General features: G+C 44.7%; 1 protein-coding gene across 1 annotated transcript in view; it reads right to left on the bottom strand.

The window, feature by feature from the left end:
- The window catches only part of LOC121698490 (cyclic nucleotide-binding domain-containing protein 2-like), an 8,053-nt gene extending 5,192 nt beyond the window's left edge, over nt 1-2,861 (bottom strand). The window contains exons 1-6 of the mRNA XM_042080641.1: nt 2,796-2,861; nt 2,045-2,248; nt 1,678-1,722; nt 1,330-1,493; nt 971-1,127; nt 465-616 (exon numbers count right to left, since the gene is read on the bottom strand). Of these exons, the coding sequence (XP_041936575.1) occupies nt 465-616; nt 971-1,127; nt 1,330-1,493; nt 1,678-1,722; nt 2,045-2,248; nt 2,796-2,798 (725 nt within the window). The 5' untranslated portion in view covers nt 2,799-2,861. The remainder of the gene's footprint in view (nt 1-464; nt 617-970; nt 1,128-1,329; nt 1,494-1,677; nt 1,723-2,044; nt 2,249-2,795) is intronic.
- Nucleotides 2,862-2,868: the final 7 nt, after the last annotated feature.

Genomic DNA, 2,868 nt, shown 5'->3' with positions numbered 1-2,868 from the left:
CTCATCCCTCTGAAAATAAATAGATAAAGTCAAGAACAGAAAGAAAGAGTAGATAGATAGATAGATACATAGATAGAAAGATACATAGATAGAAAGATACATAGATAGTAAGAAAGAAAGAAAGATTTGCTAAATAAAAAACTTGGAACTTGAGCCATAACTGAAAACATTTGTTTACCAATGTGCTATCATGTTTGGAATGGATGTAATATGGCAGGACAGAGGACTTCTATGACAGATGCTTTATGTGTGTGAGTGTCTCTTTAACAGCTCTGTGTGTGTATAGTGTCTCTTTAACTTCTATGTGTGTGTGGTGTCTATCTGTCTGTGTGTGTGTATGTGTGTGTGTCTTGTGACAGCTCTATGTGTGTGTGTGTGTGTGTGTGTGTGTGTGTGTGTGTGTGTGTGTGTGTGTTTATGAGCCCTATGCGTGTGTGACGTCTCTTTATCTGCTCTCTAAGCACCTGAAGGAGTTGAAGCGGTACTCAAACTCGCGTTTTAATTCCACGTCCATCTTGTTGGCGAAGAAGTCCTCCTTGTCGATGACCATCAGCTCGGTCTCCTCCATACACACGACCGTCGCGTTCCTCCTCAGCCCCTTGATCAGGGCCACGTCCTACACAACACACCCCCATGGGATTCTACATCACACACTGGGTGACCACACTGGCAGAGAAAGTGACCACACTGGCAGAGAAACATGTATAATGTGGGGTTGGAAAGCCAAAGCGCTGGCGATATGAAACCACTGAGGATAACTGAGGATAAACCCCTTGAAATGGGTTTTGTTTGGAAATGTACGAAAATATAATGATTTAAACATATCTGCAAATATACCAAATGCTTGACCGGAGCGATTTAACAGACAAGTACAACACATGGTCTCTATCTCTCTCTTTTTCTCTCTCTCTCCCTCTCTCTCCTCTTTCTCTCTCTCTCTTTCTCTCTCTCTCCCTCTCTCTCTACTCACCCCGAAGCCCATTCCCTTTTTAATGAGGATGGGCTCCTTGTCCACGAAGGCGCTGTTGCCATCCTTGTCTTTGGTCACAGCCACTTGACCAGAAAACACAAAGTAGAAGCTGAATCCAAGGTCCCCCTTCTTTACCACCACCCTACGCCTCTCCAACCTCACAAACACACACACACACACACACACACACACACACACACACACACACACACACACACACACACAAATATATAACATTTAATTCACTGAACCTCAATTTACATAGGCTACACACGATACACACATACACACAAACAATGCATATACATACACACACATCTCTGTGATTTGTGGCACTGTGTGTGTGTGTGTGTACTGACCTCTGGTAGCGGACAACGCGGGACAGCAGCAGCTGCAGGGTAGGACTGTAGCGGCGGAAACCGTCGATGGTGATCAACAGGCTGAGAAGCAGCAACACCTCCTGCTCTGACCGATGCTCCGGGTGCTTGCCCATGATCTCCACCAGCTTCAGAGGAATGTGGTTCTGAAAGGGACACACACACACACACACACACAAAACACCAAAACATACACACATTAAACATAGTAGTACACCTAGGACAGGCAAACACAACTTCCACGACCATGAGCTTAAAGCTTAAACCACGTGCTGTTTATGGGGATGAGCTTAAAGAGTTGTGTAGAATAGTGTAACGGTGACAATGTACCTTTTTGATTTTGAAGTGGTTCAGATCAAACACAAGGTTTTTGCCCTGTCAAAGACATAACACTGTTTACACACAAATAAACAATATTTCCCTGGGCAATACCCAAATCTCACACACCTGGTAACACACATACACTCCCTCCCTTTACCCCCCAAAACCTTAAGACACACACACACACACACACATACACACACACACACACACTCTGTACCTCCACTCCAAACCCCTCATACGCCACACACACACACAAAGACACACAGACACACACACACAGACACACAAACACAGACACACACACACAAACACAGGCACACACACACACACACACACACACACACACACACACACACAGTATACACACACACACCACTCCTGCGAGCTGGGTGTTGAGGTTCTCCAGGATGTTGAGGTGCATGGAGTAGTTGGAGCGTGACATGAAGATGCGGCACACACGCCACATGATCATGACGCTTCGCACGGACTCTCGGAAGAGCTCCAGCACGCACAGGTTGGTCAGACGTTTGCGTTCCCCGAGACGCAGAGACAGGACCTGCAGCCCCGCCTTTTTCATCTGAGAGAGAGGGGGGAGAGAAACGGAGAGAGAGAGAGAGAGAGACAGAGCAGGAGAGAATGTGGATTTCAGTCACAGACACATTTGTTGTTAGAGTGAGTAGGCTATGTGTGTGTGTGTATGTTACCACAGTCACCTGGGTGTGCCATCTCTGTTGTGAGTGGGTGTGTTGGCCTGCACCATAGACTGTATGGCCTGCACTGTTTACTTAGGCTAGGCTACTCAAGGCTAGTCTGTAACTTTTTCTACAACAAATGGACAGATGTATTTTTTGTTGTAGGCCTAGCCTAGTCTTTTTAGTCTTATGTCTTATAGCCATATCTCCTCATTCTCAATAGGCCTAACGTTAGTCCTATTTTTCATGGATGGAATTGCAAAATGATTTCAATGACAAAATTTAAATATTAACTTTATTCTTCAGACTTCACTCTTATTGATAAGGTAAGATAAAATAATTTAGTTGTAACATGTAGCATAAATCATTTCCTTAGTGGTTCAGGCGTTAGTGAAAATAAAATGTAAGATAGGTCAACATTGTTTTTCTCACCATTACGTTCAGTAAAGCTCGCCAGATAACGGCTCTGCTGGAACCAAACAAACCGCGCAGGTATGGTAACCAA

Source organism: Alosa sapidissima, chromosome 23, assembly GCF_018492685.1.
Source record: "Alosa sapidissima isolate fAloSap1 chromosome 23, fAloSap1.pri, whole genome shotgun sequence".
Lineage (NCBI taxonomy): Eukaryota > Metazoa > Chordata > Actinopteri > Clupeiformes > Clupeidae > Alosa > Alosa sapidissima.
This window is presented reverse-complemented; position numbering and strand designations above follow the sequence as displayed.